Below are 16,517 nucleotides of genomic sequence, written 5' to 3'. Positions count from 1 at the left end.
ATTATGCTTTTTACAGAATATTAGCTCCTTCTTGAGCTAAGGGCAACTGAGAATATTATAGTTTACATGGTCCTTTGAACCACATCTATTGGGTCTTTTATGAAGCAGCAGCAAGCTAACCTTATACCTGAAGGTGGTATCACTGAAAAACATACGATTGCATCTGTGGTATCAGCCTCTCTAAGTATACTGGAGTCTCTCAAACACTGTGGCTGAATCCAGGTTTTCTTACAGGAGAAAATAATAAATAAAATAACTCATGCACTGGCAAATATAGGAAGGTATAAAAAAATTTGTGAGCAAGTTCCACTAGAGGGATCAGAAGTACCTAGGCTGTCCTTCTAAAAGTCTGAATGTTTAATCAACATCTTTGACAATATTTTATTAATGGAGATCCAAAAATTGATGACAATACATTGATGAATTAAAGCCTACCACTGCTTGAATCCTTAAAAGCTATTTGGCACCAAAGTGATCCTGAACTACTAGGTCTCCCAAAAATTTTGTTCAATTTACAATGAACTGTGCACTATATTGAAGCCCAAGCACATCTATTGTCAACTCATAACTATGAGTATTAATAATGTTTAGTAATATCAAACTCATATACTGACCTTATTCACAGCTTCCACAAGCATTCTCATTTCCTTCTCAATGTCACTGACAAATTTTATATCCTTCCTGCAAGAACAGCATTCTAGGTTAACAAGAAAGAGAGTGTACAAAGATAAAATATCTTCGTATTTTTCAACAAGAACAAAATTAAAGAACACAACTGACTGAAGCAGAAGCTTCATTCACATTAAAATAGCGTGTCATCACTATTACAAATATAATTATTTCTTCTTCAACAACTGGAACCCAGAATAAAATTCCATGACATGGTTCTATTGTCTGACAATAAACTACTACACTTACAAATGAATAATGTAGATTTTAAAGTTGCCATTTTGACGTTTTTAAGTTACTTGTCATTAATTTACTTAATTACAATATAAGACGTGACACAAAAATGCGAGTAGGGTAAGCAAAGTGGAAGAGTAAACAGAGTGGAAAACTTCCAAGACAAAGTTGACTGATTTTGGTCTTCAGCTCACCTAGCATAACTATTAAGAATGCAAGCAGCAAAAAACCCCAATCCCCAAACAAAAAATCCAATTCAACAACAAAAAAAATTGAACGTAACCCACTGATGCCTTCAGGATTTACCTCAGAGAGGTAAAAAGCACATACTACACAGTATGCCAACTATGAACACCCAAATTTCAAGGTGAAGTGATCATGGCAGGTTAAAAAAAAATGTATCAACAATCCAATCAGAGGGTCCCCAAATATCTGATGTATAATATTTAAAAGCATGCTAAGGAACCAGCTAACACACTGGGGGATACATTAAAAAATAAAAATAATAAAAGCCCTTCAAGAGCCTATAAAACAAGAGATTCACAAGAGATTTTCATAGTCCATACAGAGGGGTCCTGCACAGCCAGTGACAAAATAAGAAAATTCTCTTCTGTGTAGCTCCACGTGGCTAGATACTCCAGATGTTCTCTCATTCTCCAGTAGTTTTAAATTCATCAAATAGCAGCCTCAACATCAACAATGACCAACTGGACAGTGATACTTGTGCTGGTCTATCCTCCAAGTCAACAGATTAACTTGAGCATTTTCTCACTCTGTGTGTATTTCTGGAGCTTCTTAGAAAGGTCAGTGCTGAGGTGACCAGCCAGTGGATCTGTACCCCCCCGATCCATGCTCAGTCAGTAGCCATCTCCATATTACAAGATGGATTCCCCTTGGCAGCAGAATATCTCCTCATGTAAAGCTATATGGTGGAGAGACTTCTTCTGACTCCTTATCAGATCCTGACACATCAGCAAGGTTAGCATGCAGAAGCATTACCACACTATCCCTGGTGCCCCCTTCTCCTGTCACTGGCCTACAAAGGAGACATATTAACTTGGCATGCTAACACTTGCTTATCTTCCTCCTGTTACCTGGAGTTATATTGCATTTTGGGAGATTTAGGGTTCTGTAATTGAAGATTACACCTGAAAATCAGTTCTTACAGCTTTCTCAAGTTTTCTTCATTGTCAGCTCTTGACAATGTATCAGCTACACAGATAAACTAACTGCCTAAAGTTAAAGCATATTCTGAATGGCTGCTTATGTAAAATTTTCACTTATCTCAACATATCAGCAAATCAAATAAAGGATTTTCAAGCAGCAAATAGCCTTACAAAACCATGAAATTTATACAGCATTAGAATACTGGAGCAAGAACTAAACATACTAAGCTGTTCTAAAAAATTCAGACCTGGTAAAAACTAGTGTCATGCCTACAAGCACATACAGGAGTAAAAACTCTTAAATGACACATCATCTAAATATATTTTAAAAAATGTGTTTGACCCCTCCCTGTCATTCCAGATTGCAAAGTATTTATTGGTGTGATGTTTTTGATATTACCTTGATTTCACATTGCCTCATTTTAGGATGTTTCAGTCTAGCAACCTCTATGCAGTCACATTTGCACAGGCTTTGCTCTGCATCCAACCTTTTATTAATTCCACTTCATTATTTTTAAAATAAAAGCAGTAAGGCAAAAAAATAAATGCTACTGGTGGAAAGAACAGCCAGCTATGAGAGCTTATTTCATTATTTAGCCATCACTCTTGTCTTTGTTTCGAAATGTCAATAAGGAGCACTGAAGTGGAAGCTGGCTCTGACTAAAAGCAGTAGAAAAGCGAGAAGTACAGGTACTGATTCCCAGTGAGAATGGTGTAAAATGATGTTGCCATTCTAAATCTATTCTGATTACAGAAAAAAGCAACCTGTCAGGCACTTTTTACTTTTCAGATTCTCATTTGGGAGGTCTTGAGAAGTGCACATCAACTACTACTGCCAAGGTAGCTATTTTTAGAAGAGTAAACAGAACTGTTCTGCTTTTCCCATCTTGCTCTCAACACTGTTGACTTACGACACCTGCCATCATTAAAACTCATACCTTGCATCTTCTTTTAAAAGGTCACTGTACTTTGGTCCAGAAGAACGGATATTAAAAGGATCTGAATTATCATCTATTTCAAGAGCTTCAGCAAGGCGCCTAAATTTGAGGGTAGGAGGAAAAAAATCCAAAATATAACAAAAACATAGGCAAACAAAAAAAAAACCCCACAGAAATCCCCCAAACCTTCCACACAGGTCATCAAAGAATAAAGTTACAGGTTACTAATACAAATTAATAGCTTTGCAAAAGATATGGTCTCTACATTTGAAACTACTCATTTAGAACTAGAATATTCAAGCAAGATTTCTGATCACTAAATATAGATCTTTACAACAGGAACCATCTCCACATTTATCTGTTCTCTAGGTCACATAGAAAAAGATTTCTTCTCCACATAGCATTAACTTTCCAAACCTAGACTACTTCTGTTAAAAAAAAAAAAGCACCAGTTAATTTCCCACCTGTTCCTCTGAAGAGCTAAGCATTCTTCATCACATTGCAACCTGAATTATGAAAGAAAAATACAATTAGAATCACTGTTGCCACTCATACTTATCAAGCTGTAGATTGTTGGTGTCATTATCACAGTCTAAAAGAGTAACAAAAGTATATAAAAATATTTTATTGTATTGGAACAGACAGAGCTAAAAATAAACAAATAAGCAACAAGCAAAGATCTTTGAGCACCCAATCCCTTCTCTATGTCTTGAACAGGAGCAGTAATAACCGAAGTTGTATAGGAACTGAGAAAAAAAGGTTCTAAACTAGATGTTATATTGGTAAATTTTATCATTTAAGAGAAGAATGAAGTTGATAGGAGCACTGAGGTGATGCTAAGAAGGACTGGAAATCAGCAATAGAAGATGTCACTCCTATGAAACAGGAAAAATTATCAGTCAGGAAAAAGAGGAAAGTCAGACATGTCTATGGAGGATTAAGGTGAACCATAAACACCAGTATTTTAACTGAACCCCTAACTTCTAGTGTCAGCAGAGTTATGAACTTCAGTTTTCTGTCTCATCTTTAAAAGGTATTTCATAATTTTACTTTGAGGGATAAAAATGTAGGAGAGTCAGGAGTTCCCCAGAATTTCAGTGGCAGTTACAAACTTCTTCCTCCAGACTGCATAAGTTAATTAATCATCTTTATAATAATTCCTTACATAAAAAAAAAAAAAAACAAAAACAAACCCAAAAACAAACCCAAAACACAACTACAGGGGAAACTGGTTCAAACTGGTTTATTCAGTGGCATGTATTATCTTTGGAGATAAATAGTACCAGGATCCAGAACTTCTGATTGCTTTCTTGAAGGAGACAGAGGAAAGCTAACATAATTGCACTCTTAACATCAACCTGGTACTGTTTAAAGTCCTTCACTTGAAGAATTATTTTCTCCTCACTAAAAGAGGAATGTAACCAACTTAGAGGAGCTACTCTAGGTCTAATGAAATTTGTCAAATCCCAAGCTCTAATAAGAAATCTAAGGTGAAGTATGAAATGTCTACAGACAGGAAAAGACAGTGAAACAAAGAAAGAAAATCCCTGCAGCCTGCAGAAAATATTCTATTATTGTAAATGAATGAAGCAGATTTGTACATTATGTAGAAAATACTGAAGTTTGACAGTAAACTAGAAATTTCAGACTAAATATTTTATGTACCACCATTTCTTTTCCCAGTATTCAGTAGACAAAAAGAGAGAAGGGAGAATACTTCTTCCGACAGTCCTTGAATAATCATATTAGGAAAGGCTTGTACAAAAAAAAAAATCATTTCTAGTAATTTCAACTGTTCAAGGAAAGGGCAGTGTCTGTCCACACAGAAAGATATGTGTTAGTGACTACAACACAACAGCAAAAGTTCTTAGGTATGCTGGCACTACCTTCTGATACAGGAGGTCATGAAGCAACTATATGGGAAATGTCATTATTTTGACTTTACACAATAATAGACTGACTTTGAAATAATCAAATTCAATATAAATAAAGAAGAAATGGTAATAGAAATAAACTAAAACCAGAGATTAGGGACTTCAAAGGCAAAGACTTCAGTACGTCAAGGTTCTGACAGAAGGATGTTGGAGAAAATTGACAACTTCATCAAGAAATTATATGAAAAGGACAAGCTATTTCAATCCTGAGGAACATCAGGAAAACTTATGTCACAAAATTAACATCAGGTTGTGATGCCAGCCAGGGTGACAACACCAAAACACCAACCAAACTAAAATACAAACGTGAAAAATTCTAAAAAGGGTAATACAAAAATATTGTAAATAGTAAGATGATGACTAGAAGAAAATATGGCCTGTCAATAATCCAGAAAGGAACACTGGATTGCTGAAACAGAAGATAAAGTCTGTTGTCCTGTCTAGAAATCTGAAAAAAAATCCAGAGGAACTCCAATGAGTTGGCCGAATATAAAAAACTCTGAAAACACAGTACATGAAACCAAAACCATGAACCACCACAGAACTGCAAAATACTCTTATAGCAGTATTGCTGAAGTAGAGTTAGGCTGCATAGGAAGGCATTTTTATCACCATATTAATGTATTTTACACGTCACTATGCTTCAGGTAAACACAAAGGCTTCAAATACATTACTACATGTATCTCCTTACCTGGCCTGCTTCATTTCTTTTTTCGTAATAAGCCTACTGATTTCCACTGAATCCCCAAGCTGTAGATCTGTTAGCTTAGTTGCTATAGATATAGCAGCTATTCTGAAAAAGAATATGGTAGATTTCGTTTGAGGCAACATATAAAACTTCTAAAAAGGTACACAGGGGTGCACATTTAACCTCTAGGTGGAAGAAGCAAGACAGATTGATCATTTTCTCATTAGATTACAGAATGGAACTCTATTTCTACATCACCAAGCTTCAGCAGTCTAATCTAGTTACACAAATCAAGAGTTTACTCTCATTCTCCCTCAACTAGGAGCAACACTAACAAATGGACATGCTTCTTATACAAGTTGAAATTATGCAAAGCAAATACTCTTTCTCCTCACTTGCTAATTATACAAATGACAGCTGATCATATAGCTTTAACTATCCTTTTATCTGATTCTTCCTTAACTGTGTGCAACTAAAACCTGTAAAGTGAATTCATAAAGTACTTTGAAATTTGCTTGGAAAATATGGTTAACAGAATCCACAAGGAAAGGACAAAATGCCTACTGAGATCATTACTATTTTCTTAATAAAGATTATTCCTAATTCCCTTCAATAACAAGTCTTCCCAGTCTCCTTTGCATGTTAAAATTTGTATAACTAAAATATAAAGGAATTTTTAATGGAAAGATGCCACGTAACTGTCAAACAAACTCCTAAAAATGAAACTATGTACCCTCTGTAACTCTCTCTTCTGTTCCATTCGGATAAAATGATACATTTGTTTCTATGTTTATGCTTTTCATCACATTCAAAGAACCAACCACCTATCAGGATGGAGGCTAATCACACTACATAAAACAAAAAAAATATTGAGAGGTACTTCATATTAATCATCTGATGCCAAAGTCTAGGTAATGGGACATTAGATGATATGACATTACCATTTGTGCCATATGTACAAATATAGCAGCACAGGTATTTCCTGTACCCTGGGGCATTCTTTCAAAATTTATTCACTGACAAAGCCCAAAGATGTTTCATAAATTCTGTAAAATCTCTGGAAAAACTTGGATACTCCCCTAATTTGCTGATCTTTACTGCAATTTTTTTTGTTTATGGTTTTTGTTGTTGTTTTGGTTTGGTGATAGGTAGGAAAAAAAGGGCCAACTTATCTCCACAAAATCAGAATAATCTTTCAGGAACCTGAACTACTGGAGGTACCAAACTTAGCTGGCTCGTTACCATGACAAGACTAATTTTAAGCACATATGAATACATTTTAACTGATATAAACACTTGCTTTAAACAGAACAGTTTCTTTCCCTTCCTCTAGATTTGGGCTCTGATTAGAGAAATAAATATATATGTATTCACCTTACACATGCAAGAACTCTCATTGGCTTCAAAGAACCATTTTCCCTGCATGAATATTTTTGCAGTGCCTGAGCTATAAAACAGCAGAGAAATAACAGCCTTCAAAAATCTGGACTTGTATATTATCTTTTGAACTTATCATTAATGACATGCATTTGTCAATTTAAACTGGTATTTCAAAGTTCAGGTAATCATCTGATTTGTATTCATAGTGATGAAAATACCAAAAATACCAAACTTCTGTACATGTATCTTGCATTCAACTTAGTACTGCCTAAACTGTACTTGATTGTTTCTAATTAGCACATTTTTATCCTTGTTTTCATTAGGTAATATTAAGTACCTAAGCTAAGCTATTTTCTGTCAGAACTTGAATATGGACAGTGTTCAGCAGAAACCAAGCAGCATACCCTAAGCTGGGCTAGGATTAAAAAAAAAAGGCCCTCAGATACCAGTTCCAAATAAAACCATCATTAAGAAGCTTTCTTTGAAAGACAGGAAGAATTTCAGACTTTGGTCACCTAACAAGTAGGATACAGAGCAGAACTCTGACCACATACCAACTCTCTAGACTAACTTTTTTTTACTCTCTTTCAATCACAGCCTCAGAATACTATTTATTATTATTATTATCATCATCACCACTAGTGTTTTGCTATATTCATTTCAAAAGTTCCAAAGCCCCATTTTTCTTCTTTTCCTTGTCCATTCCTTGCTATCTCTCCTATGAGAGAGAAAAGGAAGTTTCAACATAGGATCTGGAGATTGTTACTATAAATAGAGTTGGGTAGGGCTCAGCTTGCATATTAAGCCCTAAGATTTAGGTGCCAAAGCTCTCCTGCCTAAATTTACCTATTTCAGAATTACTTTAAATCATCCTTCAGCATCCCTCATCTTCATTGACTAGTTTCTATCACATACGATTGGAAACTTGGACAGCAAGTCACACATGGACTGCAACCACCTATACTCAGGAGCCTGAATCTGGACTTGATAAATTCATCTGTATCTAATTTCTCTGTGTGGGCAGAATAGAGTTCCACATGTGGGAGAGTCGAACTTTGACACACCACCACAGTTAGACTAACAACATTGGAAAAAAATAAATGTGTTCTAATACAGCACAGCTAGCACGAAAGCTCAGGCAAATACCAACCCTCCCCCACCAAAATCACCATATCTCAAAGTACAAAAAAAGCAATGAAAAAGCTTGTGAACTAAATATATTTAGTCAAGTCTGCAATTTAATCAAACTACAAAGCAGTAAGTCCAGTAAGGAATTGAAAGAATTATTACTGTACCAACCTTTGATATGTATTGGATGCTTCTGAGCAAATCATACTCTCCTTTCTTCTTCCACATTCACACTGAAGATCAACCTGCCATATCACACAAGTGAGCAGCATTTTTAAGTTTTGTCTTTTTATAGCCAAGGAGGGGTGTGAAGGATATAAACTTACTCATTTTAGAAGTCCTATATTAGTGGAATAATGACTAACTAAAAGTGAAAAATAGTTTTATTTTTAAAAAATCAGTATTTTAAGTTCACGGAAAAAATATCATGCTATCAGTATACAAACATGTTCCAACTGGCTGATAATTAAACTATACAATTCACCTGTGACCTTGCAGTGAATTTTCTTTGGGTATCTAACCTTTGCAGAGCAGGCTGTTGTTGGGCATGGTGAAGAAGGATGACACGGAGCCATACATGGATGATTACAATATAGCCTTGGAATAATACATGGCTGTTTACACTCTTCATCTATAAGACATTCTCCTTTGTGACAGATTCTTTTACATTTGTGCATCCCACATTTTAACATCTGATTGCAGCGAAGTCCACAGGAAATGTCAGTGAGATGACAAGGAATATTACTTCGCAGCTGAAAGGTGAACGGAAGAAGATGACAACTAATGGTAAAAATTATCAATGGAAATCTCAAAGTGCTTTTATGTTTCACACCTTCATTTGTCCACATAAGAAACTCAATACTAAACAATCTTAGGTCAAAGAATGAGTTTTGTTTTATACTATAGTCCAACACAGCAGTTGGTTTGAACACATATGGAATAAAAGCCACACTTCTCCAATTTAATCACATTAAACTCCAACTCCAGAAACATATTCCATTTCAAAGAAAACACAAAAATCTAAGCCTACAGTCCTAAAAATTGTTTAGTATTCAAAAACAGTAATTGTCCAGACTTACTTCATGCTTGCCCATACACCATTTCTGAGTGAGATAGGTACAGGGGGGACATTTCTCCTCACTATGGCACGAATGGTACACTGCAGTCACAGAAATATGAAAGTCATAACAGTTTTATTAGCATACTTCAGTTGAATGCATAAAAGGAAACAGTAAACACTCACATTAAATGTGAGTGTGCATTTCAAAACTACACAATTTATGAGAAGGATGATGCATCATTAAAGAAAAATGTATTCTTTTAAAATTATGATGCCAAGTGTTTAGGTGAATATTCTCTACACACTCTAAGTTAAAAAGCAGGTAATCTTCTAGCTTGTGAGTAGAGTTAAACTCTCAGGCAAAATTTGTCAGAAACTGTTTGACCCACGCTATTTATTTTGTGATCAGCCAACGTAATTCCAAGGAACACAGGAAGTATCTGTTCCCTAGATTGTCCTACTGCTTCAACAGAGCACTTGATCTTTGGAATACAGCATTTAATGTGTGACTAAAAAGAGAAAACGCCAGTGCTTTTACCAGTGAGAAGTACCAGTAGTAGTATTCATTGCAAGTCTTTAGCTGGTTGGTTTTTAAGTGTAGACCCTTGGATATGTATTTTCAAATAGACCTATGTACACTTTTCTACATTGTAATTCAAAGAACCCCAAATTAAAATAATTTAAAAAAAAAAAAAAAAACCCACCACCGAAAACCACACAAAATCAACCAAACAAAAAACCCAAACAAACAACGAAAAAAACAAAACCCAAAAAAACCCCAATCAAAACTGAATAGCTTGACTTACCTGGATGATCACAATCATGTGGCCTGGTGCATGTTTTTTTGCACTCTGGTGGCTGAGTGCCACAAGGAACAGGGGGGTAAATCACAGATTCACCACAATAACACGTTAACTCGTCAAAACCTGGAAAAAAAAAGTCAAATATATCCTAATGGCTATATCTATTTGCATGTTTCATCTACGAGAAATCTTTACATAACATGCAGGTGTTTTACTCCAGCTTCATTTTTTTAATATTAAGGACTAATATTTGAAATTAGCTTTCATGGCTTGTACAAGAAAACTAGACTATGATGACTTGGTTAGGAATTATGCTTTGCTTTTAGAGTGGTTCTTTCACATCAATATTTTGAACCAGAGCAAGCAAAATGCTCCTGTCAAGTTGAAAGCTTTGCTGTTCTACCCTTGCTCAGATAACTCTCACCCATATGGTGAGGAACAGATATGAAATTTCCTATCTGAAACTTTTTCCAGCTTTCAATGTTTTTTGTTATGTTCAGAAATTTCTCAAATCTGTTTTTTTTTTATGATTTTTTCCATCAGTTAAATCTCAGGCCAGATCCTACTCATTTGTCCATGTATCTTGAAGTACAGCAGCCAGTGAAAAGAACTGCAATTTTTGTCTAAGGAGACTAAATTACAATAATAAGCAAATAATAATGCTAGGGAGAACAAATCGTTATGGGTTATAAGAAAGAAGTAGAAAGCAAAAGTAGAAAAGATTCATAATGTCCACGGACTTCCTGTGGAAAGGAAGCATGGGAAAGAGTAGTGCTTTGTTGTCCCTCACTACAGGAAACAACCTGTAACACTATGCTTCAAAGCTACAAATCTTCCTTAGTCCAGGAAGATGAAAGACTAGACACCAAGGTTTTTGGAAGACCTGAATGGTAGACAGCTACACTGGTTGCTTGCTATTGATGAGAAATGACAAGTGAAGAATTTTGTAATGAGAAATCCCTTACTTGCACTAATCAGGATAATGGGGACAGAATGCAGAGAGGTCTGATCCAAAGGGCAGAAATACAGTATCTGAAACCTTTTTTTTTTTTTTTAATGCACTGTCTCTAAGGTTGACAGTATTTCTTTTCCCCAAGAGATGAATTCCTGTCTTGAAGTAGATTGTGTAGGCATGAAGAGACCCTGGCAGAGAAGGGGACCACACTTACCAGCACTGAGGAAATTACACTGGAAAAGTAAAGCACCTGGGAAGCACAGAGAGGCATAGAAGTGCTCTGTGTATGTAGTATTGTAGTATGTAATGTAGTATTGCACCTTGATGTCAGCCCTCACCATTCCTAGCAAAAACAGCAGTGAAGATGAAAGCAGGGGCAAGAAATCCAATCTAATGAGTAGGAAAATAACTTACAGCTGACCATACCATGGCATTTGATACCATGGCTAACATAAACCAACTGCAAAGTGCTGGCTAGACAGGTGAATCAGAGTTTAGAATGGCCTTCTGAGTGCTGAGAAGGACTCACCATCAACTACAGGGTAAGAATCATACAGAATCATACAATGTATGCCTCTGAAATCTCAACAAAGAGCATCCAGAGAAAGCAAGAATGAAATCTTTAAGGATACTGCTTATTTGATTAACCTCTGGACAGATTCAGAATGGGAAACTTCAAGGACACAGGGGTTTAAGCCAAATGAAACTTCTGTTAGACCAGAAGTCACTAACAGGACCTCTGAGACATTAAGATTACTATTCTGCTTTGTCAAGAGAAATGTTTGGTCACAGAAACATTTCTTTTTCTAATGAGAGATGCAGTCAACATGCACATCATATTCATAGGCTATTAAGACAGACTACAATGCCATTTCAAGCACAGTGAGCTTCAGAAGCTCTAGCACCTCCTCTTTTCCAGGATGTTTCCATAAAACATTGGTCTCCATAAAATGGAGGTCTTTGACTATGTCCACGTGCATATAATATAGAAGAGACACATATATTACTGCAGTTAAGACACTTTGAGCTGTAAACAGTATTCTTACAAACTATATCACCTGCCTTTCTCTTTTTCACCAGCGTGAAACAGATCACATTAACTGGTCTGAGTCTGACAGAGATATAAATAACAATTATGTATTTTTGCACATAACTCACTTGTTTGCCAGCATGTTTGACAACTGCCCCGATGACAGGGTTCCTCACATCTATGAAGCCCACAGTTGAGTTTACGACCACAAACCAAAGAGCACTTATGTTCTGTGTCCTAAGAGATGACAAAAAAGAAAAACTATAAACCCCATTGGTTATTTTTTTCTCTTTGACATTGCAATCTACTTCTAATAATAGATTGATAAAACTGTATAGTACAAAAATAGCTTAGGCCAGGTCTATACAGTTTTTCCATTACTGTATGGATACACAATTTTTAAAGAAGATTCTGTCAAGACTTCTGTTACAGACATATCTAAAAGGTTTATGCTTCTTCTATTAATATGCTTTCCCTCTCCATTCTCCCTGGAATCACTGCATTGACAAAAAGCACCTTGACACCAATTTAACTGCATTTAGGCTGAAATGTGTTTTGACATTTATAATGATACATATAAAATAAAACTTGCAAAGTAACTGCACACACACAAACTTCTTGAGCATGACACACAGCTAATAGAGAATGAAGATGCATAAAAATGGAAAGATACAAAAGAACAAAAGACTGTTAACATCACAACCAAAATCAAACACATCACATCACATCACATCAAGTAATTTTATAAAAAGACCGATACACTTACCACACAGCAAACTTCATTACACTTGTGTCGTCCACACGATCTCTTCTTGTTGCATCGCTTGTCACACATGAATGTAATAGCAGCTATTAAAAAAAAAGAAAGTTCCCCAAAGTCCTAACTTTTAGGGTTTTGTGTATGCAAAAAGGATAAAACCTGCAATCACAGTATTCTGCTAAGGCTGTTGCTGGGCATGGTCTAGGAGACAAAAACACAGGGTAAACCAGCAAGCAAACTTTTCAATTTTTTTTTCTCCCTCACAATTATCCCCACGTGGGCACTTGCCTTTCTTTGAAGAAAGCCTTATTCAAAAGGATTTTGGAAAGCAGAATACATGAAGCTAGTTTATTTCCCCTTAACCTTCACACCATAAACTCCACACAATAGAACAAAGAAAACAGGATATTCTGATACACTGAAGTACCATGAACATCTAATTTAAGACTGCTTAAATTCATGGGGCAGTAAAAGTCAGCTAAAAACAACTACTGTTATGTGCTTATGAAACTACTGCTAGCAAAGACCATCCTTATTACCATACACAGCTAACAAAAGGGAATCACTTCTGGATTCCATAAGAGCAAAGTCTTCATAGACAAAAGCTCAAATTAGAAAATATACATATTACTTCCTTATATATTTTGTAAATAAATATCTCAGTAGACAGGGGTCAATCAAGTAAAGATTTCACTGAGGGGACTTTTAAGATGTTACATCCAGAATACCAAGAAGCATCAAATGGGAATTCTCTGCCATGGTCAGATGCAAAGACCAGCTGCAAAGATCAGCACCACACAATGTGAAGCAGAATCAAAGCTTGTATTTCGCCAGAACCAGAGGCAAAATCAGAGCAAAACTGTTACACTGAATCTGAGCTGTGCAAGCTGACCAAAAGTTATACAAGATGATGGGAGTAGGAGGGGGATGGCAACCTATTGAATATGGCAGGTGACATAAACTGCAGAAAACAAAACAGACATCTCTGAGATCAAATGTGAAGAAGTCTTTCCTTACGTAGAAGGTGAATGAAAACTAAAGATGCTTATTTCCAACCTTTTCCCAAACACAGCAGCATGATCAATAGCATGAAAGAGCAGCAGAAATAACCAACTTGGCAGAGAAGTGAGGATAAAAGATGCAGTACAGATCAGCTGTTTGCCAACTTGGTCAATCAAATCCCAAATTACTATGGGCTGTGATAATTTTTTAACAATTTTTCATTACTTATGTATCATAACCTTGTACCTTTATTTCTGAGAAGAGCACATGGGATTTCCTAGGAAACAAACAAGGAGCCATTAGATTAAAATAGATTTAAAAACTGAAACATACTTATCTAGAAAACACTTGGTCACATGAAAGAAGCACATTCAGTTTTCATGTGTATAACACATCTGTATACAAAAGTGAAATAAAAACAGGGAAAAAAATCCTCAAATCTTTTAATACCATATTTGTTCCTTAAAGATTCAATACCAATTTAAAAAAAATGTAGTTTTGTATTCTCCACTTAATTCAGCAGAATTATGTGTCACTGTAAACTGAGAGAATCAGGCTTGTCCCAAGAAATCAGAAATCTGCGTAATGGAAACCGAAAGAGCTCTCCTAGAGAATACTGACAAGAGTACACAAATTTGTGCTTTGACCAATTTTCCCAAAAACGTGAGTCTGACAGAAGAAAGGAAGCCAAATGTTATAATCTACAAAGTTACACCTAAAGACCTCAACATGAAAATAAAATGTGGTGGATGAAAGTAAGGTTGTTGACATTTGAACCATTCACCACAGCTTTATATCCTAAGCTGTCACTTCTGAGTATCACATTTTTCATAATTGACTTAAATTATCACTGTAGTTCACTCTTTTTAAAGCAGCATCATCCTGGCGTGTGACAAACTTCATAAACTAAACTTAAAACCTCACTACTTTATTTCAGGATTCAAAATGCAATCTAAAGCCTTCTACCCCGTAACTACCTTCATCAAACTTGTAGGAGAAAAATGTTCCAACCTCTAGCAAAATCTCAGTCATTTCAATGCACCTACAGACTTATATACTCCAGAGCTACCTCTACTTGCAGATGATATATATAACAGGTTAGAAAAGTCATCAAAGCTTCTGTGACAGTAACCAAAAATTTCAAAGCTATGATTACAGAAAGTAGCATAGTTTAAAAATATAATAATTACTAAATAACAGGATGACTGTATAATTGTACAAAGAACAGGAATCAGTAACAACATAGTCTCTACAAAAACTTCTACATGGAGACTACAAGCTATTACTATAAAGTTTTAATTAGGCTGCCTTTCTTCTCTCAGTTTACTCTTGGCAACACTACCAATTCCTCATGGTACAAAAAATACTCCAGAATATAGGATTTTGCAGAATGCTTACACTAATAGAACTCTGTTCAAACTCTGCCAAAATATTTTTAAAAATGCCTTAATAGTAAAAAGCATGTTACCACTTCACAGTATAAATTAGATACCATCTATCAGTTAGTATACAACATCGGCTCTTGCAACTAAGGAACACAAACTTCTTTATGCTTCTTCAGCTCCTTTTTCTCCAGAGTTTAAAAAGCAGTTTAAAAGATTACCTGTTTCTGTGCTTACACACTCACCTTTTTTTTGAAGCCACATCTACAATAAATATTCGATGTGTGAGAGCATGGTTTACAGTCTCCTTCGTGGCAAAGGCTTTCACACGTATGAACAAACTCTAGCAAAATGAAAATACACATATTAAGAATTCTAAAAATCTATGACGTGGAACTTCATATTTATTATGAGCATTACTGGTCAATGATACTAAGCTTATGCACAGCTGGGTTTTATTTCCTTATTTTGAAGCATTATTATGAACGTACATCCAGACTGCAGGCTCTGCAGTGGTTTTTACAATAACTTTGGTTAAAACTCAAAATCGTGAAATACTTATTTCTTGACATTAAAGATTTAAAGACCACTTTTTGTTCTGTTTTCAAAGCTATTGACATCAAAGGGTTAATCTAAGAACAAAGACTGTGTCTGTGTACTTTTAACAAAAAAACAGGTGTGCCCTGCTTCCAGAGCAAGGACAGAGGGAAGATAAAGGGATTGGGGGAGTGAGTACATCTGGCTTAGGAATGCAACCACAGCCAAAATGAGATCATAAAAAGACTGAGCCAGGAGGAGAGTTTTAAGGTAATGAGCAATTGTAGTATGTGTGAGAATTCTGTGAATTGTGAAGCATATGTATGTAATTAAGGTAAGCTTGCAGAGAACTGGAATGCACACTAGCTGAAGTTATCCACCCTGCAGCTGGTGCCACAATAAAGAATGCCTGCTTCTTAATGCTGCATCCTGTCAAGGAGTTCTATTCACCTGACTTTCGGTGACACTATGAGATACTCTGAATACTCTGATACTGAAATTTCTAATTACCATAGCTACCACAAGAAAGAGGTTTGCCACATGTTTTTCCACACGATGGGATAGGATCTGTGCAAATTTTACGTTCAACACATCCTAGTTCCAGTAACTTGCTGAGAGGAGTCTGACCACAGGGACAACGATATACAACTTGTGGAAGTCGTGGACAGAGTTGGCAAGGCTGAGGATGGCATACTTGCTTACAGTTGTGCCTCCCACAATTTAATTTTCTGGAATAAAAAAATCAAAGAAACAAAATAGAAAACACAAAAAAATTAAAAGGGGAATTATCTAAGAGTATCGCAATAAGTCATTGTGAATAAATGATCTTTTTCTTTATAATAGCCTAAGT

At 35.7% G+C, this 16,517-nt stretch overlaps 1 protein-coding gene across 3 annotated transcripts in view; it reads right to left on the bottom strand.

The window, feature by feature from the left end:
* Positions 1-16,517, bottom strand: part of NFX1 (nuclear transcription factor, X-box binding 1) — a 67,583-nt gene that overhangs the window by 17,946 nt on the left and 33,120 nt on the right. For all 3 annotated transcript variants that reach the window (XM_056484111.1, XM_056484112.1, XM_056484113.1), the window contains exons 9-21: positions 16,178-16,395; positions 15,376-15,473; positions 13,995-14,025; positions 12,753-12,835; positions 12,115-12,223; positions 10,005-10,124; positions 9,218-9,297; positions 8,660-8,890; positions 8,310-8,383; positions 5,634-5,735; positions 3,472-3,513; positions 3,008-3,106; positions 615-681 (exon numbers count right to left, since the gene is read on the bottom strand). In XM_056484111.1, the coding sequence (XP_056340086.1) occupies positions 615-681; positions 3,008-3,106; positions 3,472-3,513; positions 5,634-5,735; positions 8,310-8,383; positions 8,660-8,890; positions 9,218-9,297; positions 10,005-10,124; positions 12,115-12,223; positions 12,753-12,835; positions 13,995-14,025; positions 15,376-15,473; positions 16,178-16,395 (1,354 nt within the window). The remainder of the gene's footprint in view (positions 1-614; positions 682-3,007; positions 3,107-3,471; positions 3,514-5,633; positions 5,736-8,309; positions 8,384-8,659; positions 8,891-9,217; positions 9,298-10,004; positions 10,125-12,114; positions 12,224-12,752; positions 12,836-13,994; positions 14,026-15,375; positions 15,474-16,177; positions 16,396-16,517) is intronic.

This window comes from Oenanthe melanoleuca, chromosome 2, assembly GCF_029582105.1.
Source record: "Oenanthe melanoleuca isolate GR-GAL-2019-014 chromosome 2, OMel1.0, whole genome shotgun sequence".
NCBI lineage: Eukaryota > Metazoa > Chordata > Aves > Passeriformes > Muscicapidae > Oenanthe > Oenanthe melanoleuca.
Note: the sequence above shows the minus strand (reverse complement) of the source record. Positions and strands in the feature narration are given on the sequence as shown.